The sequence below is a fragment of the Giraffa tippelskirchi genome, chromosome 7 (assembly GCF_054371585.1).
Source record: "Giraffa tippelskirchi isolate mGirTip1 chromosome 7, T2T-mGirTip1v1.2.pri, whole genome shotgun sequence".
In the NCBI taxonomy this organism is placed as follows: Eukaryota; Metazoa; Chordata; class Mammalia; order Artiodactyla; family Giraffidae; genus Giraffa; species Giraffa tippelskirchi.
Window position 1 is genome coordinate 25,818,957 of NC_137281.1, and position 27,667 is coordinate 25,846,623.

General features: G+C 45.8%; 1 protein-coding gene and 2 long non-coding RNA genes across 14 annotated transcripts in view; 2 read left to right on the top strand and 1 right to left on the bottom strand.

The window, feature by feature from the left end:
• The window catches only part of CDH3 (cadherin 3), a 106,292-nt gene that overhangs the window by 43,210 nt on the left and 35,415 nt on the right, over nt 1–27,667 (bottom strand). For 9 of the 12 annotated variants that reach the window (XM_081512824.1, XM_081512818.1, XM_081512828.1 and 6 more), the window contains one exon: nt 1,891–2,011. In XM_081512824.1, coding sequence (XP_081368950.1) covers nt 1,891–1,945 — 55 coding nt within the window. In that variant the 5' untranslated portion in view covers nt 1,946–2,011. Of the gene's footprint in view, nt 1–1,890; nt 2,012–2,225; nt 2,730–2,822; nt 2,931–27,667 lie in introns of those variants that run through there. The other 3 variants (XM_081512816.1, XM_081512826.1, XM_081512819.1) reach the window with 2 other exon arrangements.
• LOC145514631 (uncharacterized) lies at nt 1,938–3,212 on the top strand. Its single transcript, XR_014060276.1, has 2 exons — nt 1,938–2,406; nt 2,705–3,212. It is a non-coding gene; the product is annotated as an uncharacterized LOC145514631 (long non-coding RNA).
• On the top strand, nt 25,182–27,383 carry LOC145514630 (uncharacterized). The gene is made up of 2 exons (XR_014060275.1): nt 25,182–26,782; nt 27,011–27,383. It is a non-coding gene; the product is annotated as an uncharacterized LOC145514630 (long non-coding RNA).

The following is a 27,667-nucleotide window of genomic DNA, read 5'->3' on the forward strand; positions in this document are numbered from 1 at the left end:
TTTTACTTAAAAAGAAGGCAGCATCCCATTTCATGGGAAGACTCCTCTAAGAACTCGGCATGTTGTAGGGAGCTCTACTCACGGTTAGCCAAGCACGTTAACCCACCTTTTGTTTTATAACCCAGGTGTGCTCCTGGCCTGAACCCACCATTTTTACAACCATAAACCAGACATCTGAGAAAGCAGAATTTTCTCAAAAGGTTTAAAATGATTGACGTCACTGAGAAGCAAGCACTTGGCAACCGGACCATGAAATCGAAAACCTGATCACCACTTCCTCACAACAACCTCAAGCTTAGTGAAGTGACAGTTAATCTGATATTTCTTCCTTCAGTAAGAAAGATAAGGTGCCGACTACAGTCAAAGCCATAGCCTGCTCCCCCAGAGTGTAGCTGGAGAACTTGACAATGAGGGGGAGGGGGTACAGATTTGGCAGAAGTCTGGTTAGCAATAAAGCTTCCTCAGGGAGCCGGAATTGGATTTGGGGCCCTGCCCAAGTTAACATTTTTACAGGTTGGCTGAGCTGCAGTTTGTTAGCCAGTCAGTAATAAACCCATATGCAAGAATTTAAAGTTTATGAGGCATGGCCTCTTAATGCTTCTCCTCAGCTCCCTGCAGCCAAGAGTTTAAGGAGCTTGGCCTAGCCTGGGTGTTAATTGTTTTGTCAATCTGCAGAGTTATTTAGGGGGGGAAAGAAGGAAAAAAGGCTTCCACAGACTGTAGGCCCTCAATCCTCTTTTGAGAGACAAAGGAGAGCCTTTCTGTTCCCCAGCCATCCCCACATTCAAATTCTGGGAATCCGTACCTGGGGTGAAGGGTAGGCTGATAGGGGAAATCAGAAAATTGCTAGGTGGCACAGGTTTTTAAACTGCTTTGAAATTTTTAACAGTAGATCCCCTACCCAGAAAAATCCACACACAAACTCTTAAACAACTTCACAGGTTAAGGATCCTCTGGACCCCACCCAAGGATCCTGGGATACACTTGTTTAAGAAGTTGGATTTGAAAGGCTGGAGGAGCCCCCACTGTCTTGGATGGAGGGAAAGAGGCCACCATCTGCCCCTCAGCTGCCTGAGTCTCATAACACGGTGGTTCTGCTCATCCAAGTACCACCCCCCCCCATAAAGTTTTTAAACTTGAGGTGGGGGGGGCAAGTAATTGTGAGATCAAAAATGAGCTTTGATTCCCCATCCACCACGCCTACAGATGGACACTTTCCGGCTTCTGGACCTCCACTCCCTTAAGTGCCCTAACATTCCAGTCCCCAGACACTGGGGGTCGGGAGTGTCCCCAGGGCGTAATGGCCCCAGTTCAGGTGTGCCAGGCCCAGTTTCCAGCCAGGCTGCAGGGGCGCAGGCCCTCCGGGAAGGGCAGGGTTAAGAGTGCATTCCAGCTGCCGGGGGAGAAGGGGGGCGGGGGGACGGAGCAGAAGAAGAGAAACAGACCGGGTCTGTCTGTCGGAGACACAAAGCACGGTACACAAAGGGGGCCCTAGAGGGGCGAAGGGGGCTGCCCGGGGCACGGCTCATCCCCACACCTGCGCGGGGGCTGGGGAGGAATGTGGACGGCGCATTCCTCCACTGGGGCCAGCAGGGGAAAGCTTCCCACGTCCGGGCCGGGCGGGGAGAGTAGCCCAGCCACCCCGCACCCTGAAGGAGGGGGGCAAGGTAAGCCGCCGCAGAGGGACAAGGAGGGGCTGGACGTCAGAGGGCTCTACGCTCTCCCGCCTTTCCCTTCGGCCGCCCACCCCTCTTCAAGTCCCTGGGATGCTGTCTGCGCCTCCCCCACACCTGAGGCGGCGCCAGGAGTTCCCCGCGGCAGCCTGGACACCCCACGTGCGGCCCCCGCCCCGCAGTTCCACAGGCGGGCCCGGGGGTGGGGGGTCCTTACCTTTGCCCGGCTCCTGGCCCAGCTCCAGCTCCGCGCCTCGCGCCTCCAAGGTCATTTCAGCTTCCCCGAAGCCTGCCCGGCACGGTTCCGAGGCCGCGCGCGGCAGCCAGTAAACCTGCGCCTGAGGGAAGGAGGAAAGGAGGGAGGCTGGGTCATAGGCGTGCCCGGCCCTGCAAACCCATCCGGGGGAGTCCTCACAGGCTGTCCCGGACAGCCCTGGCCCCACGGAGCCCAGCCCCGCGCTCTCCCCGACGCCGCCACCGCCGCGTACGGACCCCGCCCGCCAGCCCTCTGAGGAGCGTTCCGGCCGGGGTCAGGGCAAGGCAACGGAGTACCTGGAGTAGGAGAAAGAAGCGGAGGAGGAGGGACGCGAGATGCCCACCACGGAGCCCCATGGCTGGAGAGAGAGGGGTGAAAAGCTGCCGCAACAGCGGGCTAATGCTCCGCTAAGCTCAGCGTGAGCCTTCGAGAACCGCGGCCCGCGGGAGCCGGAGGGAGGGGGCCAGGTGAGCGCAGGTAGGTGCTGATTGGTCCAGCGCCGAAAGATCCCTCCCCCTCGCAGGTGGGGCCGTGGTTGGCGCGGTGGAAGCACCCAAGACCCCCACCCCCCACCTCTTGCGCGCGCGCGCGCGCACACACACACACACACACACACACACACTCACACACACACACACTACGTCTTTTCCCGTTCCCTCCTGCGCTCTCTTGGCTTTTCTGGAGTTCCTCCCGGCAGGGACCCAGGCCCTGTCTTGCAGATTCTGGGTTCGAGAGGGGAAAACCCCCCAAACCACCCCCTCCTCAACCTTCGCAGCACGTGAAGAAAAAAGTTTCTGTGCCTTGCGGCTAGAGTGGGAAAAAGAAGTAGAGATGCATCTGAACCCGACTGGAAACAGAGGCGCCCCGTTCACGCTTCCCTGAGGCTCTGTTACCCAAAGCTTTGATGGAGGCCGGGTGTGTCCGCCCCACACCCGGCGACAGCGGGGCGCGCGCGGGAGGTGGTACCTCCTGCCTCTCTCCAACCTCCCACATCAGCCTGCTCCCAGGACTCCAGGGTTTAAAACTGGCAGTGAGGTCACCAGGGACCGCGTTACAAAATCTGCTACAACTCACGGAAGACTCATTACTTCCCTGGCACAGCCGAACAAATGGAGGCTGGGAGAGAAGATTCCAGAGTTCGAGCCGTGGTGACACCAAAAGGTGCGAGGCAGAGAGGTGGTTGTTAGCCCCATCATCTCAGGCAACCTCCCCACCGCTCCACCTAAGCTACATAATTAACAATTTCTCAACTTGTGAAAACGCAAATAAAGGCATTTTTTAAATCGCGACTGTTTTTATTGGTCTGCAGTACTGAGTATAATCTAAGTGAAAACTGCTGGCTGCGCGGAGCAGCCTTTCCGTGAACCTCCCTTCAAAACAGCTCTTCTGCATCCTTCCCGGGAGCAGACGGCGGAGCTGGGCGGGATTCGTCTCTCTACTTCACACCCAAAGTGCCCTCCCCCTGGCGGCACGCAAAGGGGCCATGGGCCCTGAAACGGTCCTGACTCAGTCGCTTCACAGTGCAGACCGTCTCCACACCGGGCTGAGCTTTCCTGGCCAGTCCCAGCCTCTTTTTCCCGGAGGCCTTCCCACTTTCCTTAGCTGTCTTGAGAATTTCAGGCTGACTCTTCATCCTTTTTCTCCCTTCTCCCCATCTCACATTCAGAGGTTTGAGGAAGAGACTGGAGTCTCTAAGTATAGATTTTTTTGGCCCTCAAAGGCTAACCTGGAAGCCTGCCTGTCTTCGCCACCAGGCCTGCGCTGTGAAGGTGGGAGTTCTCTTTCAAAACGAGCTTTGGCTCTGGGGGCGCACCGCCAGCGCTTAAGCCAGGATTCCACCTCTTATTAGCGCGGTGGCCTCAGGCTAGTGAAATAACACCTCTGAGCCTCAGTTTTGCATGCCTCTAGTGGGGCTATTGTGCTAACTGCTCTCTAAAGTACTAGGATTGAATGAATTAATGCAAATAGAAGAGGATTAAGTTAATTAACACCTTTAAAATGCTAAACTCAGCACTTGGCATAGAGCAAGTGCCCAAATGTTGCCCGATATTATAGCTTTAGGATCCAGCTCACTGGTCCCCTTCCTTTGCCTCACGAGCCGTTTATCTCCTCTGTAGTACTCTCAGGTTCCTCAAACTAAGAGAATAAGAAACTTGGTAATCCTTCAAGTTCACAACTGATGGTAAAGCGAGCAATTGGATCTGGTATCAGGGGAGCGCTTGGTTATCCGGCCTGTGGTCCCGACAGCTGGAGGCTGGGGAGGGACCACGCGCGGTTAAAACCCAAATCCGTTTGCTGAGCACCAGCCCCCCCGCCTCGCGCCTCTCTCTCCCGTAGGGGTCGCTTTCCTTGCCCGAGGGGAGGTTAGATACCCGAGCAGAAGCTTTTCCAGGCGGCGCCGGCCCCAGACTGTACCCGGGGGGCCCCGCCTACCCTCGCCTCTCAGGTTCCCCCGCACCCGCCCGGAACCAGATGAAGCCATTAGGCGGACAGTTAAACACCAACGAGCGTCGGGATACAGGCCCTAATTAAGTAAACACCCGACTGGAGGGCTGTTGAGCGCGCTCATTTCCGTCTCCTTCCAGAGCACTCAGCATTCCGGGCGGGGGAGTGGAGGGGAGCAGAGAAGCTGAGAGTCAGCTCTTCTGCCTGTACCTTGGACCACACTGCTGGTTTCCCTGTAGCTCCCCTGGTCGTCCGTTCGTTCATTCATTCATTTAGGAGATACTTGCTGACGGCCTGCTGTGTGCCAAGCACTGGAGATACAACACCGAATGAAACAGACACACCTGCAACCTTGGAGCTTCCATCCCAGATTGTGAGGGGTGAGGAAAATACGTAAATATATAGCATGTTAGTCAATATGTGCTATGCAGTAAAGAACAGAATGGCAAGTGCCAATTCACGCGACAGAAGGCACAGTTGAAAACTATGAATAATGTGATCCGGAAAGTGGTTTTAGGTCAGGATCTAGCGGGAGACAGAATCCAGCTACATGTTGATTGAAGTCTTAGTGAAGGGACTAGAGGAATGGGCAGGGTTCAGGTGTGTTGAAGGTCCGGAGATAGCAGCAGCAGAAAGTCAGCTACAACTTGGAGGACTGGATGGCAAAGGGAGGAAATGCTGTCACTGGGAGTCGGGGCTTGGGGCAGGGGGAGTTGGAGTGCGGAGGACCACCCCTTTCAAATGGAGCTGCGGTCTGGGAGGGACAGGACACTTGCCCAGAGCAGAGCAGGGAGGATGTGTGTGTGGGGGGGAGGGAAACAACCCAACGTCTCTCTCCTTTCACCTTTCATCTTCTGGCATTGCCTCCCATGGACCAAACCCACGCAGAAGCCTGAGGGCAAGAAAGCAAGTTCAGTTCAGCTCAGTCGCTCAGTCGTGTCCGACTCTTTGCGACCCCATGAATTGCAGCACGCCAGGCCTCTCAAGAGAAAGGCCAAAAATGGAGGAGGGGCTGATAAGCAATGGGGAAAGCCCCGAGTCCTCCTTGAGGAATACAGACCTTAAGGCAGTGGGGAGCAAATTACACTAGGATCGCTGAAGTACTAGGATTGAACGAATTAATACATACAGATGAGAATTAATATTTTTAAAACACTAAATTCAGCATTTGGCACAGAGCAAGTGCCCAGATGTTGCTTAGTAGTATTTCCAAGCAGAGAAAATAAAGTGAAAGGACCTGAGGCAGGAGATTACTTCGGACAGGGTAAAAAAAAAAAAAAGCCAGTGTGGCTGGAGTGCAGTGAGCTAGTAGGAAATGAGTCAGATTCGGGAGGGTGAGGAGCAAATCTTGTAGAGCCTCGTAGGCTATTGTAAGAATTTTAGCTTTTCTCTGAGAGGGAAAGGAGGAAGGCCCAGGAGGGTGTGAGCGGAAGAGAGGTGTTGAAAAGACTATAGGACATGAGGGCAGAACCAGTGAGGTCAGATGGGATTCCACTGCAGTCAGTCAGGCAAAAACTGAAATGGCCTGGTTCAGGGTGCTCCTTGTGGAAGGGGTAAAAAATGATCAGATTTTTAAAAATTAATTAATTTTTAATTGAAGGATAATTGATTTACAGAATTTTGTTGTTTACTGTCTTTTTTAAAAAAGGGAAAAAAAAAGAAAAGAAAAAGACTGGTGAAGAGGTGAAGAAACTGAAACACTTGTGCACTGTCATAGGAATGTAAAATGGTAGAACCACCATGAAAAATAGGAAAGCGGTTACTAAAAAAAATTAAAAATTGAATTACTGGGACTTCTCTGGTGGTCCAGTGGCTAAGACTCTGCACTCCCAATTCAGGGGGCCTGGGTTTGATCCCTGGTCAGGGAACTAGATCCCATGTCACATACCACAGCTAAGACCCAGCACAGGCAAATAAATAGATATTTAAAAAAATACAATTGCTGTATGATCAAGCAATTCCACTTCTAGCCACTGCTGCTTAGTCGCTTCAGTCATGTCCAACTTTGTGTGACCCTATGGACTGTAGCCCGTCAGGCTCCTCTCTGTCCATGGAATTCTCCGGGCAAGAATACTGGAGTGGGTTGCCATGCCCTTCTCCAGGGGATCTTCCCAACCCAGGGATCGAACCACAGGGTCTCCTGCATTGCAGGTGGATTCTTTACCAGTCAGTCACTAGGGAAGCCCTTCCACTTCTAGTTATAACCCCAAAAGAATTGAGTGCAGGGACTCTAACAGATATTTGTACATCCATGTTCACAGTGGCATTATTTACAACAGTCAAGAGGTAGAAGCAACCCAAGTGTCCATCAACAGATGAATGGACAAACAAAATGCTTAATAGGTACAGAGTTTCAGCTTTGCAAGATAGAAAGAGTTCTGTGGATGGATGATAGTGATGGGTACCCAAAAACGTGAATGTACTTAATGCCAATGAACTGTATGCTATGTGTAGTTTACCACAATTTTCAAAAGTTACTTAAAAAAAGTGATCAGACTCTGCATATATCTTGAAGGTATTGCCAACGAGATTGGCTAAAGGACTGGATGGGGGTGTGAGACAGAGCAGGTCAAGGATGACTCCCAGGTCTGGGGCCTGAGCAACCAGCAGGATGGCAATGCCATTTCCTGAGATGGGTAAGCCATGTGTAGTGGACACTGTCAGGGTGCTGCCAGGTCCCCTGGGATCCCATTGATGGCTTCTGAATGCCCCCTGTTTGGCTTCTATGTGCTGATGCTCCCAGCAGCCTACACATGTGAAGAGCTAGAGGCTTGCCCTTTAGTTACTAGGATCCCTTTTCCCTTGCAAGGAAGTGCCCAGGAGTTCACTTTCCCAGCCCTTAGCCAATAACCACCTGGTGCTGGAGTGTGGAAGCTGAGTGCCCCCACCCCTAAACTTCCAGGGGTAACTTACATCCAGCATTCGTTCCCCTGCTGGATCAGAATGAAGCTACTCTCCAGGGACTTGGTCTGAAATCACACCCTTACTTGGCTTCTTGCCTTCTTTATCCTGTTCCTCCACTCCTTCACCAGTTCCTCCTGGGAGCCCTTCCATATTTAATAAGTCCTTCAGGGTTGGCTTCTCGGAATCTCATTGTAGGCAGGGCAAGTTCGGGATTGGAGGAAGATCAGGACTTCAGATTGGGGCATGTTTAGAGGCGCCCAGTGGTGGCATGTTGAGGAGGCTGTGGTTAGAGACACAGGTCCAGGGGAGACATCTGGCCCAGGATATACCTTTGTCACAATGAAAAAGCATCAACTTGTGGAGAAAGACTTGCCCAAGTGGAACCTTGAACCTCAGGAGCTTCCCATCTTGGCCAGAGCACAGCCTTCTTCGACATAGATATTTGCTCTGTCCCTGATGCCCTCCACCCAGACAGGGTTGAGAGTCTCACTCATTTTGCTCTTTCATAAAGAAGTACAATTTCTCTGTATTTCTTGTCTGCATTTCACATTTAAATACATGCTACTTACTGCCTTGTGGGATCTCTGGCATTATTCCTTTCCTTTACTCAGACACTCTCCTTCTGCCTCACTCTCCACTACCTCTTTCCCCCTCCTTGAAAGCTCCTGAAGTCAGGGATCAGGACACTCAGAGTATCACTTCTGTAGATTTCCCCACAGCACACTACCAGTCAACAGCCTGTGGCATTTAAGTTAGGGTTGGAAGACATACATCTGAATCTTGCCTCTGAAAACTACTGTCTGGGTGATCTAGGGTGAGCTATTTAATCTCTCGAAGTCCTCTGGAATGAGTAATTCCTACTTGGTGAGTGATGGTGAGAATTATCCCAAACTGAACTGACCTTCCCCTGCAAACCTACCCCTCCCACAATCGTTCCATCTCAGCAATTGCATCCTTCCAGCGGCTCAGCCTGAGCTGTCTTTCAGGTTCTGACTCATCTTCTACCACTTGCTCACTCTGCTTTTCCAGTGCTGGCCTCCCTGTGGTTCTCTGAACACACCAAATGTGGGCCTTTGCACAGTGCTTCTCTCTGCCTGGATCACCCTTCCCCAGGCGTCTACCCACCTCTCTCCCTCATCCCTTCAGGTCTCTGCTCAGATGTGGCCCCTCAGAGAAGCCTTCCCTGACCTCCCTGCATAGAGAGCCCTCTCCCATTTCCCTCCTCCCTTTTTACCCTGCTTTATTATTTTTTTCATAGCACTTACCACACCTTAATCTATAGGGTGTGATAATCTATTAGTACATATATAATTTTTTTAAGAGGTAACAGTAATGATTAAGAGCAAGGACTCTGGAGTGATGCTGTCTGGCTTTGAATCATTAATTCAGCTCTTCTGAGTTGTGAGACCTTGGCCCAATGACTCTCAACTCCCTTGTGCCTCAGTACCCTCATCTGTAAAATGGAATAAGCAAAATAATACCTTCCTCACAGGTTATGTGGAGAAGGCAATGGCACCCCACTCCAGTACTCTTGCCTGAAAAATCCCATGAACGGAGGAGCCTAGTAGGCTACAGTCCATGGGGTCGTGAAGAGTCGAACACGACTGAGAGGCTGCACTTTCACTTTCCACTTTCCTGCATTGGAGGAGGAAATGGCAACCCGCTCCAGTGTTCTTGCCTGGAGAACCCCAGGGACGGGGGAGCCCTGTGGGCTGCCGTCTATGGGGCTGCACAGAGTCGGACACGACTGAAGCGACAGCAGCAGCAGCACAGGTTATGAGTTAATATTTGTAAAGCAAGTTGGAAGACAGTAAACGTAAGTATTCATTATACTGTATTGATTGCCACTCTCCCCTCACTTAGTGTATCCTCCCAAGGCAGGGATTTTTGTGTTTGTTCATTGCTATACCTCCAGGACACAGAACAGCCTGGCATAAAACAGATACTAAAATATGTATTGACTGAGTGAAATCAACAAGATAATAACTGTTAGGCATCTGGCAGGGTGCTGGATGCAGAGTAGATGCAAAATCAGTCTGGGTTCCCTGACCTGCCTCATAGAGCTGATGTGAAATCCAATGAGCTAACAGAGGAGGGAGTGTTTTGCTGTGTCATACAAATAATACAAGCCATAATAAAATGAACTACTACCATTTCCTGAGCATGCTCTGGATTCAGATGTTAAGTATTTTCATGCATTATCTCATTCTCATCCTCCCAACTCTACACACTATTTCATATTACATATTCCCCTTTTCACAGAGGAGGAAACTGAGGTGAAATCCCTTGCCCAGGGCCACACAACTAGGACAGAGGCAAAGACACGGTGCAATCCATTCTGTCTCACTCTAAAACTCATTGCCTGAATCAGTTGCCAACCTGCTACCCATCAATGTTTGCTGAAAGAAGGAATCTGAGGAGCAGGTCTTTGGTATATTAGGAAGAATCCCATGATATCCAATCTTTTCTCTTAAGAACCTCTTAAAATAAACATATTTGCCTCTGGTCCAAGGTTAAATTCTGAGTCCTCCAAGAAATATGTAGAAAGAGCTTTTCTGCCCATTTTTGGTAGCAAAATTCCCAGAGCTCCACTCCCACATAGCACACTTACAGGGATATGTCCCAAAGACAAGCGGGTGTTCTGCAGTCTTTTCTAGGAAGTATCCTTAAAACTGGGTGAGGTCCTATTTCCTGCTCCTCCCCTCCCCTGCCCAGTGCCCCGTACAAATGCTTCCACAGACTTACTTCTTTGTGTCTCTTCTGGAGCTTTCTGGGACCCTCTGTTCTCCCTAGTGATATCTCTGGCCAGCTTCCCCATTTATCACTTCTGAATCCTTAAAGGTGCTGAAGCAGCTTATGCCCAGCCAGAAACCTGATCCACATACCTTCCCTTTCCCTGAATCTCTGGCAGGGCTCTGCTGCCTTCGGCACTGGTGAATGTTCGTCAAGACCCGAGCTGTCAGTTTCCAGAAATCAGAGGCCAAGCATTTATGTATGCGTGTACATTGAAGGCATGGAATCAGTTAATCACAAAGCACTCATAAAGCCCTGAATCCCTGTGGTTGGCTAAGGTCTAGAGACTTTAAGATCTGTTCAGTTCAGTTCAGTTCAGATGCTCAGTCATGTCCAACTCTTTGCGACCCCATAGACTGCAGCACGCCAGGCCTCCCTATCCATCACCAACTCCCAGAGTTTACTCAAACTCAAGTCCATCGAGTCGGTGATGCCATCCAACCATCTCATCCTTTGTCGTCCCCTTCTCCTCCCGCCTTCAATCATTCCCAGCATCAGGGTCTTTTCCAAGGAATCAGTTCTTTGCATCAGGTGGCCAAAGTATTGGAGTATTAGGAGGGCCCCAAAAGACCTTAGAGAAAATATTAACAACAAAATAATGACAATCTGTTCTCAGAGTCGTGCTTCATCCTTCCCCTGAAAGGCAGTGGTGACCTCTGCAGATGGAGTTTCCCAGGCTCACCGTGAGAGATGTTGGTTCAGCCAATAGGAGGCACTAGAGGGGAACTGGAGGGTGGGACAAAGGGGAAAGCCAGGGTATTCCTGCTCCTTCAGCTGTCTTAATGTGGCTGTGTCTAAGCTACAGCTACAGCTCCTGGTGTGGGTCCAGGTTCGGCCAGACTCTGGGCTCCAGAAACACCATTTCCCTCTTACCCCTGCTAAGGGGTCAAAGACTTCTTGCTGCCTAATCTCTAGGCTGTTTCACTGCCTCCTGTTTGACTTCTCAGCCTCTCCATCACCTCTGCATTAAGTTCCCTCTGCTTTAAATATGCACAGTGGTTTGTCTTCCTGATTGGACCTTGACTGACAGAATAGTTAAAACTTACCCAGTACCTAACACTGCTTGGAGCACAGACACTGCTCCAAGTGCATGATGTAGATTAACTTATTTAATTTTACTGTCTGAGGAATGATTATATTTTATAGATGACAAAGCTGAGGCACAGAGAGTTTGACCTACCCTAGTGAGATACCAAATCTGGATGTGTATCAAAAACTAATTGCCCAGGAAGAGGTGGGCTTCCCTGGTGGCTCCCTGCCAATGCAGGAGATACAGGTTTGATCCCTGATCTGGGAAGATCCCACATGCCATGGACCAACTAAGCCCATGTACCACAACCACTGAGCCTGTGCTCTATAGCCCAGAGCCGCAACTACTGAAGCCCGAGCACCTAGTAGCCGCAACTACTAGAGCCCGTGCTCTGTAACAAGAGAAGCCTCCGCAGTGAGAGGCCTACACACCACAACTAGAGTAGCCCCCAACTGCTGCAACTAGAGAAAAACCTACGTAGCAATGAAGACCCAGCACAGCCAAAAATAAATAAATTAATTAAAAAAAAAAAAAAAAAAACAGAGGAGGTGATAGATGCTATTCTAGCCCCACTGAATTGGACTCATCAGTCCATGAGGCCCAGGAATCTGGAGACTTAATAAGCCCCCTAGGAGATTCTGATTACACTAACCCAGCACCCCTCCATGAACTGGTACTCAGGAAACCCTGACCTCATTTGTTGATGAGGACACTAAGATCCAGATCAGTCGTACAGCAAGCTCTGTGGCAGACAAAAACACCGCCAAGGACAGCGCTTTCGGCTACTTCCACTGCCTTCTCCTTCAAGGTCACATGGCTGGTCCTGATGTTTGCACTTGCTCTCCCCATCTGAAGGCACTTCTTATTAGAAATGTTTTGGAAAATTCAGTATACAAACAGATGTGTATGCAGGACTGCTGAGTGGTTAATCAGTATTTGGGAAGAGAAACAGGGAGGCGGTTTAATTCACTTAATCTCTTATTTTCAGTCTTTTCTGAATCACTTCAGGGAGACAGTTACCCCTCCTTTCATTCTACCTTCCCGATTCTGACCAAGACTGTGGTCAGGCCAAGAATCTGTATTTTTCAGTAGGGGCCCAAAGTGATCTGCCAATTAGAGAAATACAGTCAAAATCCAAAATGTCCAGGGACTTCCCTGGTGGTTCAGTGGTTAAGAATCTGCCATGCAATGCAAGGGAAGTGGGTTTAATCCCTAGTTGGGGAACTAAGATCCCACATGCCACAGAGCAACTAAGCCCAAGCACCACAACTATGGAGCCTCAGCACTGCAACTACTGGCAACTACTGAGCCTGAGCACTGCAACAAAAGATCCTGCATGCTACAACGAAGACCCAATGCAGCAAATAAATACTAAAAACAAATTGAAACCCCAAATGTCCAGAATCTGAATGGACTTCTGCAATAGCGTCAGCCCCACAAGGGTTGAACTGTTGCTTTTCCCCCCATGCCACTGCCATATTCCCAGTACCATCAACAGTGCCTGTCACACAGCTGGTGCCTAATAAATATTTACTGAATAATATTTTTCTTGCATTTTGAAAATATTTTCTGTACAGCTATTCACTGATCTTCACGATGGACAGAACAGACATCAGAGTCCTCATTTTACAGAAAATGAAACTGAGTTCAGAGAGATGAGGTGACTTTCCAGGTCACACGGTTAATGAAAGGTGTCAGAAGCTCTCGCCAGGAAATTCTTCCTTCCCAGCTGATGGTGGTGAGAAGGGACACAGGCGGAAGAATGTAAATATGAACACAAAATGAATTACCATTCACTGATAGAGGTCAAATTAACTCAATAAGGATAAGAAGTTCTATCATTTATCACTGTAAAAGGTGATTAGAGATTCAAAGATTCCAGGGGATACACAAGTCCCTCTATCATTGGACTCAATTTTCCTGTCATTAAATTCAAGCAGTCCTCGCTTACCTGCTATATTGGTAATAGTAACTTGACTGCCCCCATTCCTTAGGGTTAAGTGTTAAGCACTCTGTACATCTTATTCCATTCAACCCTGTCATTTTTCTCACCTGAACCATTGCAGTAGCTTTCCTTGGTTACCCTCCCATCTCTTCACCACTACTGTCAGACTGATTGTTTACAACTGCCAAGCCTGATCACTTTCCATCTATGATTAAAATCCCTAAATGCCTCTCCACACTGCTCTGTCAAGGGCCTGTTTGGTCTAGTCTCCACCTATTACATTTTCCATTCGTTACATTCAAGAAATATTTGCTATGTGTCAGATGCTATTCTGAGCACTGAGGATGCAATGGTGAATTAAATAGACAAAATCTTTTACTTTCATGGACTCTGTAATAAAAATGTAGAGAAGTAAACAAACAAGATAATTACAGACTATTGAAAGTGCTAAGAAAGAAAAAAAGCAATAAGATAGTCACTAGGGAAACTATTTTTGACAGAATGGTCAAGGTAGGCACTCTGAGGAAGCAGCAGTGAAGCTAAGACCAAGACTGAGAAAAGCTGAGAGAAAGTACTCCAGGTGGTGGGAACAGCATGTGCAAAGGTCCTGAGGTAGGCAACCGCTAGAAACCAGGAACACAGAAGTCAGTGTGGCTGAAGCAGAGTGAGTCTTCAGAGAAAGGGAGATGAGGTTGGAAACAGGTGAGAGTCACAGATCATACAGCGTTCTAGAGCCACGAGTAGTCTGACTTTTACTGCAGAATAAAAAGAAAGCTATTGAAGAATCTTAAGTAGAGGAGGAATATGGCCTGATTCATATTTTATAACAATCATCCTGGCTGCTGTATGAAAATGAGAATTGGGGCAGGAGGAATGGAGGAGACAAGCTATGTCCAGATGAGAGATGGTGGACCTGGAAAGGACTACTGCCAAGGAGATGAAGAAAAATGGTCATATTCTCAATAGAGTGTGGGGTAAAAGTCACAAGACTTGGTGACAGACTGATTCTGAGGCTGAAGAAAGGAGGAATCAAGGCCTTCTCTTAAGTTTGGGGCTTGGATAGATAATGGTGGAATTATTGGAGAAGAATCAAGTGCTGGAGGAATGAAGAGGTCCATCTGGACCATGAAGCTGGAGGAGTCGCGAGCTAGCTGGGTGCAGACATCGACTTGGTCATGGGCTATCTGTATATGGTGCTAAGAGGTTAGGCTGGGTCAGAGATACAAATGTGGGTATCTCCAAACATGATGCTTAAAGGTATTGGATGAGTCCTGAGACACTCTGACATTCGAGGGCTGAGTCGAGGAGCAGGGACTAAGACTAATCAAAGGAAAACCAGAAGATTGAAATCAACAGAAGAAAGATTCAGAAAAGAAGTGGTAGGCTGGGTCAAATGCTGCTGAGAGGCTATAAAGGATGTGGTCAGAGATGTGTCCATTAAATTTAGCTGTTTGAGGTCACTGGGAGAAGAGTTTCACTGGAGAATCAACCCAGAAACCAGACTGGATTAAACAGAGGAGGTGAGAAAGCATGTACAGTCTTGACAATTCTTTTCAAATTTTCTTTTAACAGGAGTAAGGAAGTAGGGTGTAGCTGCAGGTGTGTGTGGAGTCAAGTGAGGGTGGCTGTTGTTTTAAGATTTTTTTATGTGGACCATTTGTAAAGTCTTTATAGAATTTGTTACAATACTGCTTCTGTTCTATGTGTTTTTTTTGGGGGGAGGGGAGTGCAAGGCATGTGGGATCTTAGCTCTTCCACCAGGGTTGAACCCACTGGACCACCAGGGAAGTCCCTGTTGTTGTTGTTTTTAATGGAATTTACTAGAGTCATTTTCCCCAAACTTCAGTCATTGAAGAATCCTCTGTTTTTGTCTCATCCTTATACCACTGGTACTCTATACTTAAAATTTTTCTTAAAATCAACTCACTCTTAATTTAAACAAATTTACCATGAACACATACTTTAAGAAGCAATTATTACTAGAGTACATCAAATGGGAAACCAATTTCCCTTGCCATGAACAAAAAGTTAACTGATTTAAAAATCAGTACAATGAAAATAAAGCACAATGTCAGTAAACTAAGTGGTTATTATTGCTTTCTGAGGACTGATCCTGGGACCAGCTCTGTTTGAAAAGGGAAATCATGCAGTGTTAGACGTTAAAGACACATCAACATCAAAGGGAAACTTTCTCCTTGAAGGACTGAAAGAGAATTGAAAGGAAAATAATTGTTTCTCTGTGTGATTTAATATCACCTACTCCCAGACCTAACCTCTGGGAAACACCTCTTGGAACACTTCCTTTTTTAATTAAGATATAGCCTGCACTTAGTTGAGTGCACAAATCTTAAATGTAGAGCTTGATGAATTTTTACATATGTATATACCAATGTAATCACCACTCAGCTCAAGACATAGAATTGTCCAGCAAGGCCAGGGCCAGGCTTAAAGCATAACAGACTAAGGCTGTGTCCTCATGGCATTGACAGTTTTCCCCTCCTGGTACACCTGGTGCCTAGTAGAGTGCTAGGACATAGGAGGTGGTCTGTCTCTTTTTAGCTTATTTATCTATATATTTTTTTCTACAAGTATTCTATAGTGAAAGTGCAAGTTGCTTACTCACGTCCGACTCTTTGGGACCCCATGGACTATACAGTCCATGGAATTCTTCAGGCCAGAATACTGGAGTGGGTAGCCTTTCCCTTCTCCAGGGGATCTTCCCAACCCAGGGATAGAACCTAGGTCTCCTGCATTGCAGGTGGATTCTTTACCAGCTGACCACAAGGGAAGTCCAAGAATACTGGAGTGGGTAGCCTATCCCTTCTTCAGTGGATCTTCCCGATCCAGGAATTGAGCCAGGGTCTCCTGCATTGGAGGTGGATTCTTTACCAACTGAGCTATGAGGGGACACTGCAAGTATTCTATAAAGAATATGTATTATTTCTGAGTTAAAAACCAGTCTTATCTGAACTCTAATTTTCCAGAGGGTCTAATCCAGAATCTGAACTCCAATTTTCAAGAGGGTCTAACGTAGAATCTGAACTCTAATTTTCTAGAGGGTCTAATCCAGGACCTCAGTCAAAATCTATCATAGCAACATCAGGATCTCCCTCTGGATATAAAACCCAGCCTGAGAAGACAGAAATGTCCAAACAGAAAGATCCAGGAACAATTCTGTTTGAGATGCAAATGATTTCTCTTGCTTCCCCATTTCCACCTGGTCCCCCACTAACCTGTATTTTTGCTTTCACACCCTTATACACAATAGCTGAGAACACCAAAGCCGATTTGTCTGCTCTCCTCAATAAAATAGTGACAGCAAGACAAGTAAGTCTTTAAAAATTTAAAAAGCCTGATAAGTCCTCCATTCAGCATCTGCCACAGAAGGAAACGGCCTCTGGCATATGCCTCTTGTGCTCCTCCCTTCCCCAGACGCCTCTTGTCCAAATACCTCTCTCCATGGCTTACCCTCAGCTGCTTGCAGGAGAGTGCTAGGGCCCCTTGCTGGGGGAGCTGGAGGAAGGGGAACCCCCTTAAATTCAGAGGAGTGAAACTAAGAGTTGTTCTTCAAGCATGTTAGGGATCAAAGCCTGAGATCTGAAGCTTTGGCAGGAAGACAGCCATCTGTGGGCCTGGGTGGGCCCTAGCTGGGGGGCCCTGGGCAGCAGTGCCAGGTGCTATCCATACCCAGCTAAGCCTGCTTGTGACAAGGCAGGTGTCAGGACTGGCCCAGGAAGGCCACATCCCTGAGCAGATGCTGCAAGAAAGAAAGCATTCAGAACCATTGTGATTAAACTAATACAGAAATTGGGGCAGGGGGTCGGGTAGTAAAGAAAGAGGAAGAGGAAAACAATTACCAAACCAAATTAACCCATGTTGCCATTTTAACTTCTTTGCTTCTAGTGTTTTTCCTATGCATAACTTTAAAAAAATGATACAACTAGTATCCTTTTTGTATAATAAGTAAGAAGAACATTGTGATTAAAACCAAAATCCTTCTTGATTCCTACTCAGGCATTCCAATCTCCACCTTCAAAGAGGCAAAGACTCTGAGGTGCCTTCCTCTGTACATTTAAAAAATACTTTTATATAAACGTCATAGTCCTATAACTTGCTTTTTCCAGATGATCATATATTTTTGAGTATTATCTAGTTGTTGTTGTTCAGTCACTCAGCTGTGCCTGACTTTTTGAGACCCCATGAACTGCAGCATGCCAGGATTCCCTGTCCTTCGCCATCTCCCAGAGCTTGCTCAAATTCATGTCCATTGAATCAGTGATGCCATCCAGCCATCTCATCCTCTGTCATCCCCTTCTCCTCCTGCTCTCAATCTTCCCCAGCAGAGGGTCTTTTCCAGTGAGTCGGCTCTTCGCATCAGGTGGCCAAAGTATATCCAAGTTGATATACATGAAATTTACTCCTTCGTTGCCTTCAGCATGTATATAACCCACATGTTGCTGGTAAGCATACCAACAGCCAGCACTTATTAGCATTCCTCTCTACCAGAAACTATTCCAAGTATCTTAACCCCTTGAATTCTTTTGAGACCTAGGAGGACAGAGGGTAAGTCCAATAAATTTCTTGTCACACAGCTGCTGAATGGCAGGGTGGGATCTGGTGCCCAAGTCTGAGGTTGAAGTTCAGACTCTTACCCACTACACCGTCCAACCTGCATCTGCGTTGCTTCCTAGTTTTTGATTGTGCAAATGAGGTCCCAGTGTTGGATCAGTTAGGTACTGCTGGGTAGCCAACTATTCCTAAAAGGTAGTCTTCTAAAGCAGTAACAGTTTGCTATTTCTCATGATTCCGTGGGTGGACAAGATGGTTCTTCTGATCTTACCTGGACTCACTTAGTGGCTGTGGTCAGCTGGCAGTTTGGCTGGCTGGCCCACAATGGCCTCACTCTCATGTCTGGAGCCTCAGTTGGGATGTCTGGCCTTCTCCTTCCAGCCAGACTTTGTCATGTGACGGTAGAAATGTTCCAAAAAAGTAAGAGCAGACGGTCCCTGAGATCTAGCTCAGAACCTGGCAATAATCACTTCTGTTGCATTCTGTTGGTTAAAGTGAGTCACGAGACCAGCTCAAATTCAAAAGATGGGAAAAGAGACCCCACCTTTTGACAGGAGGACTGCAGAGAATTCGTGGCCATTTTTAATCCATTAAAGCAACCATCTTTATATGTATTCCTGGTGCGCAGGGAGTATGTGTCTCTAGGTTGTGTACCAAGAAGAAGTAGTGCTGGAGCTACATTATTGAACTTCAGTTCTTTAACTAGTTGAAGAGTTGTTTGTTTGTTTGTTTTTTACTGATACATAATTCATATATCATAATATTCACCATTTTTAAGTGCAGAATTCAAGAGTTTCTAGGTTGTGCAACCATCAGTATTATATAATTCCAGAATATTTTTATTAACCTAAAAAGAAACCCCTACCCCATCTGCAGTCAGTTCCCATTCCTCCCTCCTCAGCCTCTGGCAAGCATCTAAGAATTTAACTGTTTTGGACATTTCATAGAAATAGAATTATACAATATGTGACCATTCATGTCTGGCTTCTTTAACTGAGTATAATGGTTTCAAAGGTCATTCACACTGTAGCATGTATCAGGATATCATTCCTTTTATGGCTGAATAATATTCCACTGTGTTGATTAACTACATTTTATTCAACCGTTCATCAGTTGATGGACATCTCTGTTGTTTCTATTTTTATGCTACCATGAATAACACTGCTAAGAACATTTATACACAAGTTTTTGCACAAACGCATTTTTGGTTCTCTTAGATATATATACCTCAGAATGGAATTCCTGGGTCATATGGTAATTCTATGTTTAACTTTGGGATGAACTGCAAAACCTTTGTCCACAATGGTTGGACTATTTTATATTTCTACCAGAATGAATGAAGTTTCCATTTCTCCATATCTTTGCCAACACTTGTTATTTTCCATGTTAAAAAATTAGCCATTTTAAAAAACAGCCATCCTAGTGGATGTGAAGTGGTATCTCATTGTGATTTTGATTTGTGATTCCCTAATGAATGTTTTTTCATGTGGTTGTTGGCCACTTGAATGTCTTAGAGACAGATCTATTCAAATCCTTTGTCCATTTTTAAAATGGGTGCTTGTCTTTTTATTGTTGAGTTGTAAGAGTTCTCTATATATTCTGGATACTAGACCCTAATTCAAATACTTGAATTATCTGATGTTCAAATACTTTCTTTGTGGGATATCTGTTCATTTTCACAATAGTGTCCTTTAAAGAACAAAAGTTTTTATTTTGATGAAGTCCAATTTATCTATTGTTTCTTTGGTTGCTCATGCTTTTGGTGTTGCATCTAAAAAATTGTTGCCTAATCCAAGGTTATGAAGATTTACACCTATGTCTTCTAAGAGTTTTACAGTTTTAGCTCTTACATTTAGGCTTTCAATTCAGTTTGATTTTGCTTTTGAGGATGGTGTAAGGTACGAGTTCAGCTTCATTCTTTTAGATATCCTGTTGTCCCAGTACCATTTGTGGAAAAGATTATTCTTTCTCCATTGGGACCCTTGTTGAAAATCAGTTGCTACCATTACAATATCAAGTAGTAAGAATGACAGCATCCTTGCCTTGTTCCTGGTTTGGGAATAGTTCTATTGTTTCACCATTAAGTTTGGTTTCATTTAGGTAGGGAGATATGTCAAGAACAGGAATTTCCCTTTCATTCTGATTTACTAATGTTTAATCATAAATAAGTAAGAATTTTATCACCTACTTTTTCATGCAGGTATTGAGATGATCACATTTTTCTCCTTTAACCATAAAGTGTAGTATATTACATAAACAGTTTCTTTTATTTTTTTGGCTGTTGAAATGCCCCTGCATTCCTGTAATAACCAGTTGTGATTATTTTCTGCCCTGAATTCCTTTTCTAGCTCCATGTCTTAGATTATGCTTTGGAGGGGCAATGGCATTTCCTGTCTGGGTCCTCATCAAAAACTCCAGTTTCTTAGATGAGTGTTCTCCCAGAAGCTTCTGGAAACTTGGATTTGCTCATTAGTAATGTGGTGGGGGTGGCCAAGAGGCTCCAGGGCAAAGCCAGTGCTTTCAGCCGTGTGAGTATTTGCTGGAGAGGAACCAGGTGAAAGTCAGGTGGGAGGCAAGTAGCAGTCTCCCAAAGTCACCTACTTTTGTCCTTAAGCAATGGAATTCAAATTCTCTGTCCTTGTCTCTAAAGTTTATTCTATCTCATGAACATTTTTTTCCTGGGAAAAGTATAACTGAATCATTCTGTGTTCTGAGCACTTTGTATATGCTAGACACGGTGCTTAGGGCTCTCATATTAATACATTATTAACAATAATTCCAGCTACCATTGGCTGATACTTTACCTGGTTCTAGGTAATTGTTTTACAGAAGTATTGCATTTAGGGACTTCCCTGGCAGTACATTGGTTCAGACACCATGCTCCCAATGCAAGGGGCATGGGTTCGATCCCTGGTTGGGGAACTAAGATCCCCCAAGCCACACAGTGTGGCCAAAACAGATACATAAATTAAAAAGAAACCAATTTCTAAAAAAAAGTATCATCTCTAATTTACAGATGAGGAAGCTGAGGCTGAGAGAGGCTAACTTCCAGAGGTTAGGTTCAAAATCAGACAGAGCTGAGGTTCAAAATCAGGTTTGTTTCATTGCAGAGCCTGTGCCCTTAACCACTGTTGGACATGCTGTGGGTAATTAATTAGCTCTGTCAGCCCAAACTCCCATGATCAGTATTAAGCACCGACAGTTCCCTGTGACCAGCGCATGACTGAGCACTGCCACACGTGATGGGCTGGAATCATCTGTGGTCTAACTGGTCTCAATGTCAGGCCATGACACTTGCTCACATGAGGTGTTCTACAGTAACATCTCCCTTAGGGAAATTAGTGTGCACATTTTCAAAAAAGCTTTTACAAAATAACAGCTTTGAAATGTAATTCATCTACCATACAGTTCCCCAATTTAAAGTGTACAATTCAGGGGCTTCCAAGACAGAACAGTGGTTGGGAAATGAAGCTTTCATTGCCGGGGCCTGGGTTTGATCCCTGGTCCAGGAACTAGGATCCTACAAGTCACATGGCATGGCCAATAAAATAAAAGGTTTCAAAATAAATTAATTAAGTGCACAATCCAATATTTTTTGTATAGTTACAGACTTGAAAACCATCACTATGATCAATTGTAGAATAGTTTCATCACCCCAAAAAGCTTTAAACTCTTTAGTAGTTATTCTTCATTTTCTCCCAAAGTCCTCACTACAGGGCAATTGCCAATCTGCTTCTGTCTCTACAGATTTGCCTATTCTGAGTATTTCACCTAAATGGAAATATACAGTATGTGGTCTTTAGTAACTGGCTTCTTTCACTTTGAATAATGTTTTCAAGGTTCATCCATGTTGTAGCATGTGCCAGTACCTCATTACTTTTTATTTTCAAGTAATATTCCATTGTGTGGATATACCACATTTTGTTTATACATTCATCATTTGATGGACACTTTTCGGCTATTGTGAATAATGCTGCTGTGAATATGCAGAGAAGCTTTTAGGTGGAAATGTTTTCAATTCTCATGCTACATTTTTTACACAGCATTACTTATTTTAATGCAATCTCTGTCCATGTCCAATTCAACCTCTTACAACTTAAAACGCTCAAGAAAATGGATAAAGAAATGGCAACCCACTCCAGTTTTCTTGCCTGGAAAATCCCACGGACAGAGGAGCCTGGTGGGATACAGTCCATGGGATTTCAGAGTCAGGCAACAACTGAACAATTCAGCCCGCATGAAAGGTGTTAACCTAATCCCTGGAACTGATAACTATGTTACTTTTCAAGGCACAAAGGACTTTGTAGATGTGATTAAATTAAGGATATTAATTGAAGAGAAGGTAAGATTATCCTTCTCTCAGCAGTGGTCACAGGACTGGAAAAGGTCAGTTTTCATTCCAATCTCAAAGAAAGGCAATGCCAAAGAATGCTCAAACTACTGCACTATTGCACCCATCTCACACGCTAGCAAAGTAATGCTCAAAATTCTCCAAGCCAGGCTTCAACAGTACATGCACGGTGAACTCCCAGATGTTCAAGCTGGATTTAGAAAAGGCAGAGGAACCAGAGATCAAATTTCCAACTTCCACTGGATCATTGAAAAAGGAAGAGAGTTCCAGAAAAACATCTATTTCTGCTTTATTGACTATCAAAGGTTCACTTTGATAGTCACAACAAACTCTGTGTGGATCACAACAAACTCTGGAAAATTCTTCAAGAGACAGGAATACCAGACCACCTGACCTGCCTCCTGAGAAATCTGTATGCAGGTCAGGAAATAACAGTGAGAACTGGACATGGAACAACAGACTGATTCCAAATAGGGAAACGAGTACATCAAGGCTGTATATTGTCACCCTGCTTATTTAACTTATATGCAGAGTACAACATGAGAAACGCTGGGCTGGATAAAGCACAAACTGGAATCAAGATTGCCGGGAGAAATATCAATAACCTCAGTTATGCAGATGGCATCACCCTTATGGCAGAAAGCGAAGAAGAACTAAAGAGCCTCTTGATGAAAGTGAAAGAGGAGAGTGAAAACGTAGGCTTAAAACTCAACATTCAAACAACTAAGATCATGGCATCTGGTCCCATCATTTCATGGCAAACAGATGGGGAAGCAATGGCAACAGAAACTTTATTTTGGGGGGCTCCAAAATCACTGCAGATGGTGACTGCAGCCATGAAATGAAAAGACACTTGCTCCTTGGAAGAAAAGTTATGACCAACCTAGATAGCATGTTAAAAAGCAGAGATACTACTTTGCCAATAAAGATTCGTCTAGTCAAAGCTATGGTTTTTCTGGTAGTCATGTATGGATGTGAGAGTTGGACAATAAAGAAAGCTGAGCACTGAAGAATTGATGCTTTTGAACTGTGGTGTTGGAGAAGACTCTTGAGAGTTCCTTGGACTACAAGGAGATCCAACCAGTTCATCCTAAAGGAAATCAGTCCTGAATATTCATTGGAAGGACTGATGCTGAAGCCGAAACTCCAGTACTTTGGCCACCTGATGCGAAGAACTGACTCCTTGGAATAGACCCTGATGCTGGGAAAGACTGAAGGCAGGAGGAGAAGGGAACGACAAAGGATGAGATGGTTGGATGGCATCACCAACTCAATGGACATGAGTTTGGGTAAACTCCAGGAGGTGGTGATGGACAGGGAGGTCTGGCATGCTGCAGTTCATGGCGTTACAAAGAGTCGGACATGACTGAGTGACTGAACTGAACTGAAGATTATTCTGGATTATCTGGGTCAGCCCAATGTCATCAAAAAGGTCTTTATTCATGAAAGAGGGAGGGCCAGAGATGGAGAAGGAGATATGACAATAGAAGCCCTGTGATGCTCCATGAGGAAGGCTCAGTCAATCATCGCTTGCTTTGAGGATGGAAGGATGTCACCCTCAGAGAACATGGGCAGCCTCCAGATGCTGGACAAAGTAAGGGGATGCATTCTCCCTGATAGCTTCCCTGGCAAGAAGGCAGCCCTGTCAACACCTTGATGTTAGCCCAGTGACACATGTTTTGGGACTTCAGATCTGAACTGTAAGATAATACATTTGTTCTAAGTCACCAGGTTTGTAGTCATTTGTTACAGCAGCAATAGAAAAGTAAGACAATACACTTCTGCTTTCATTCATTCAGCAAAACTGTATCAAACACCTTCTATGTGATAGGTAATAGGCACAGGAGACTCTGGAGTGAATAATCAGATGATGTTCCCATCCGCACGGAGTTTATGTTCTAGCGGGAGAAAGTAGATACAAAACAAACAAATAAAAATGCAGTATGTCAGGTGGTATTGAATACTGTGGACGAGGGTGAGAGTTAGAAACTGACAGAGCTCAGGCTTGGGTGGAGATGGAGGAGTGGGCAATAAAGGAACATCTGAGCAGACATAGGAAGTAAGTCTGTTGAGTCTCCCCCACACAGCTGGATCCAGGGCCAGCTGCTGGATGGGCTGCCTTGTTCAGCTTTCCACGTGGGCTCTCATTTTTAGTGAGGTGAGTCTGGATTCTTTTCCACAGTGGCCGCAAGATTTCAGAATGGGAGAGTAAAAGCTGCAAAGCCTCTTACATCCTAGGTTCTGAAATTTCTACTCTATCACTTCCTACTGATAAAAGCAAAATACAAAGCCAGCCCAGGTTTGGGGAAGAGGTAGGGATGTGTGTGAAGAAATTAATGCTCACACTGCAAACAGGCATGGACACAAGGGTGGGGTGATTCACTACGACAATTCTTATACCAGTTACTACGATGAGGAATTGGTTTGTGGGCACATTAAGTCTGAGATACCTCATAGATATCTGGGTGGAGATGTTGAATAGGCTGTTGGATACATGAGTCTGGAGTAGAGGAGAAGGGTTTAGGGAGAGTATACATTTGGGAATAATCCTATAGTAATTAAATCCACAAAACTGTAGGAGATAACCAAGAGAGAAAGTATAGACAGAGAAAATTGTTTAAAAACAGAGTCCTAAAAAAAAACAACCTGAGTCCTGATGCATTTCAATGTTAAGAGGCTGGGTCGATGAGGAGAGATCAACAAAGTTGACTAAAGAGGTAAGAAGAAATGGAGGAGAGAGTGCCATTCTAGAATTAAGGAAAGAAAGTTTTGTAAGGAGCAAGGAGGAGTCAAATTCTGCAGCTGACAGACTGAGCAAGACTAGGGACTGATAAATGACTGTTCAGTTTTCTACAGTGGAAATCACTGGTGAGCTTTATGAGAGACATTCTGGTTGTCCACTGGGGCAAAAACTTGATAGGAGTTGGTAAAAGAAAGGATGGGACACATGGAGACAGATGTTCAGGCCAGTTTTTCAGAACTTTCAATGGGAAAGGGAGCAGAGAAATGAGGTAACAGCAAGAGGGAGATATAGGTCAAGATCAAATTTTTTCCCCAATATTTTATTAATGAAAAATTTCAAACACCAAAGGGTTGAAGGAATTTTACACTGAACACATAGAGCCACCACTTGGATTCTCCTGCCCACATTTTCCTAGACTTGCTTTGTCACATATATGTCCTTCTACCTATCCATCCCCAAGATAGGCTTTTAATTTTTTTTTTTTTTTTTTAACATTGACACATTATAGCAAGACTGAAGGTTTCTGGGAAAATCCAGTGGGTGGAACAAATTGATGAGGCAAGAGCAAGTCGGGGGAAGGATTATGAGTACAATGGGCTGGGTGGGAAAGAGAGGCTGCGATCGAGTGCTAAGGAAGGGGTTGGCTTTCAAAAAGGAGCACAGACAGAATAGCCGTCGTTACAGGAATAAAGGTGAGGCACGGATGCCAGAAGGTAGGTGTGTGCGAGTGTGGAAGCTTGTGGAAATTATCTCCTAATGAAGTCATCCGCTGAGAGTGAACACAGGGGGCGGAAGAAGTGTTGTAATTTAGAAGAGAAAGGAAAGAGGTGTGCAATAATCTTCTAGAAGAGTGGGAGGGTGATTTGTCTCAGAAATACAGGAAGAATGCCATGCAACCCCGGGGGTCCATCTGAAGTTAATGGTCAGGCATTTGAAACGAGACAACATGGCTTTCAGTTTGTTCAGCTGCATGGGTGCAGGTGCAGTCGAAGAGTTAGATGTAATAAATTTTTTTCCCAAGTGAGTATAGCAGAGGGGCAGAGAAGTTGAGGATGTACACGAAAGTATGACAATAATACTGGAAAGTGGAATTAAAGCCACACAAAGAGGGAAGTGAGGAAATGATAAGGGTAAGAGACAATGGAAAGGTGGTGGGATAAATGGACTGCAGGTCCCAAAAGGGTCAGAGAATAGATAGAGTTCTGGGTGGCAATTAGTGAGCAGGATGCTGGAAATTGAGATTATGGTGGGGCTGAAATTTATTGGAATGATAAGGTCAAGGCCATGTTCATGGGAGTGAGTGACTGAGGTGAGGTGTAGAGGACAGGGTATTGGGGGGAAAGAGATCAGGGAACTGAGCAGTTTTTAAAAACAGCTTTCCTGAGATAAACCTCTCATACACTTTGCCCATTGAGAGTGTACAATTCAATGGTTTTTAGCATGCTCACAGAGTTGTGCGAATCCATCACTAAAATCAATCTTAAAAACATTTCTTATTACTTCCTAAAGAAACCCATACCTTTTTGCCATCAACTCCTATCTCTCCACATTTCCCAGCCCTAGGCAACCACTACTCTACCTACAGTATCTATGGATTTGCCTCTGGACATTTTACACCAATGGAATCTTATGACCTGTGGTCCTCTGTGACTGGTTTCTTTCACTTGGCAGGATATTTTTGAGAGTCATCCTCTTTGTTAACATTGGAATGACTAAAAAATTGTGACTGTTGGTGTTGGAGAGAAGGACAATGATCCAGAAGTTAAAAAACCCTCAAGGAAAGGGAAGTAACCCAGTGTCTGCAGATGTCTGCTGTAAGGAGAAGAAGATGGTACAGTTTGATGAAATCAGAGCTGGCGCAAAGGGAGTCCAGTGAGAGAAGATGATAAGGCTGGCTATAAGGTACCAGAACCAGAAGGTCAAAAATCAAAGTTGTGCACCCGGGGATGCCATGCACTCTCATGCTGCCGCTCCTTTCCCTCACCTCACCCGCCACAGCCTCCGGAGCTCCCACACTCCACAGCCTTTCCTTTCACACATGTTACGTTGCTGTCTGATTGACTTCATCACCAGGTCCTACATTTCCAGGACAGGGAATGGGACTGGCTCAACCCAGCCCAAGAGTTGGTGTCCCCCTGGATCTGTTATTCACTCCCGGCTCAGTCAGTCACAGCCTGAGTGGTCACAGTGGGGTCATGAGACAACACGGCAGCTCAGGCAGTGGGTTCAGAGAGCCTCTCAGAACTGACATAACTGAGAAGAGGAGGAGCAGCCTCACAGGATCCCTGAGGAAGACACCAGAAAAGAAGGCAGGGCAGCTGTGCTTAGACCTTCAGGGCACTGCTGCCCCTGAAGTGGAGCTCCGGGCTAATGCCACTTGTGGGCTGTCCCAGCCTGGGGAGCAATTTCTGGCTGTCCCAGACCTCCCCAGCCATCCCGGCAATAAACCCTCACTGCTCAGCAAGCAGGAGTCAGCCCTGCTGCCCAAGGAAGCGTGACTAACACACTCTCTTCTCACAAACCAGCGCTGGGGGATTTGCTGAGGCCACTTCCTCTCATTTCACAGAAACTTCGGGAGAGAGAAACTTCATCAAAAGAGGTCAGTCAAGCCACAAGCCTGCCAATGCCCTGAGCTGATCCGCATGGAAGAGACAGAAAGGAAAATAAGAACAAAGGAAAGAACTCTCCGAATTTGAGGGGGAGGGGAGTTGAAGGTTACTTTATTTTTAGAAAGTATTATGATTAAAATAAATAAATAAAAATACAGAGACAAACAACACAATTACTGAAATTAAAAATACTCTAGAAGGAATTAATAGCAGAACAGCTGAAGCAGAAGAACAAATCAGTGAGCTGGAAGATAAAATGGTGGAAATAACTTCTGAAGCGCAGAATAAAGTAAAAAGAATGAAAAGAACTGGGGATAGTCTCAGAGACCTCTGGGACCATATCAAACGC